General features: G+C 36.1%; 1 protein-coding gene across 1 annotated transcript in view; it reads right to left on the bottom strand.

The window, feature by feature from the left end:
- Nucleotides 1–284: 284 nt before the first annotated feature.
- Nucleotides 285–1,373, bottom strand: part of SARC_03888 (hypothetical protein) — a gene marked incomplete at both ends in the record, with an annotated part of 26,893 nt that continues 25,804 nt past the window's right edge. The window contains 2 exons of the mRNA XM_014302290.1: nt 285–374; nt 969–1,159. Of these exons, the coding sequence (XP_014157765.1) occupies nt 285–374; nt 969–1,159 (281 nt within the window). The remainder of the gene's footprint in view (nt 375–968; nt 1,160–1,373) is intronic.

The following is a 1,373-nucleotide window of genomic DNA, read 5'->3' on the forward strand; positions in this document are numbered from 1 at the left end:
ATATATGAACTATGTATAAAAATCTGATCTATTTTGAATCTATGTTAGAAAACCAGGGTACAACTGATGAAAGTGAACAGCCAAGGGCCAAATAATTGATTGTTTAATATCTAATTGGTTACAACCGATGAAAGTTGACAGCCAAGGACCGAACAATTGGTTATTTAATATGTTATTCCGCCAACAGTGCGATAATTTATAAATCCATGAAGATCAGGCATTTTTGAAGTCGAAATATAATCGAGAACAGGGACTGACTTTAGTACTAATTAAAAAGGCCATAGCTACCGATTTTTGAATCCATATTTTTTCCGCTCGTAGAAGAGATCCGTTTTAGAGCTTCCCAGATTCACAATTTTCGGGCATCCATCTCGCTGTTTAGTGTAAACAAAATTACCGTTAAAACCACGTCGGGTCGAACTTCCCTGGCAAACAACCAGGACAAGTATCAAAGGTACATCGCCAATATTAGTATATACATCATGGTGTATGAACGACATTAAATAGCAGAGTACCACCAAGCTCACAATCTCTACACAGCAGTGGGTGAGTATACTTGTGTAAATGGCCGAGAGATTAGGTCCATTAGAGCTAAATACATACAGAGGGGCATTAAACGGTATAACAACCACTGAGCATCATCAATAAAAATTGGCTGCACCAACTAACAGTTGTCACGAATACTTGAAGGATGAGAAAGGCGGATTTAATAATGCAAATTGAACAAAAGCACGTTCTAGATATTTCGTCAATGCTTCACTACGTAGGTAGCGCCTGAAGTCTCTATTTACAAGATATACACTCGCTTATTCGACAGAAGCAATAAACTATGGGATTGGCATCCGACACATTCACAGTTATTGAAATTTGATCAACACAAAACGAAGTGCGTTTATACAGCATTCGCGCGATGCAGAGCAAAATACATAAATACACATATGAACGCGCACATGTAGAGGTTTACTTACGTCCTTTTCTTGTATCGTGCATTCTTTACAATAATAAGCATCAGACACCCCCGGACCTCCGCAGATCACACAACGGCCCTGGTATGACCCGTAGTTGCACTCGTCGCATATACGCACGAGCGTAGCTGGACGCACATATGAGTCACACACTACGCATTTGCCGTCATCTTTTTCGCACAAACGTCCAATGGCTTTGAAAAAATAAGGAACAAAGTTAGGGCGTGAGAAGAAAAAAGGAACAACCGCTCTAATTAGTATATATATATATCTATATATTGACATATATATATATATATATGTATGTATATATATTTACATATACATATATATATTATGATTATATATATATATATATATATAATAATAATATATATATATAGTATATATATATAATAATATATATAT

Source organism: Sphaeroforma arctica (genome assembly GCF_001186125.1).
Source record: "Sphaeroforma arctica JP610 unplaced genomic scaffold supercont1.208, whole genome shotgun sequence".
In the NCBI taxonomy this organism is placed as follows: Eukaryota; class Ichthyosporea; order Ichthyophonida; genus Sphaeroforma; species Sphaeroforma arctica.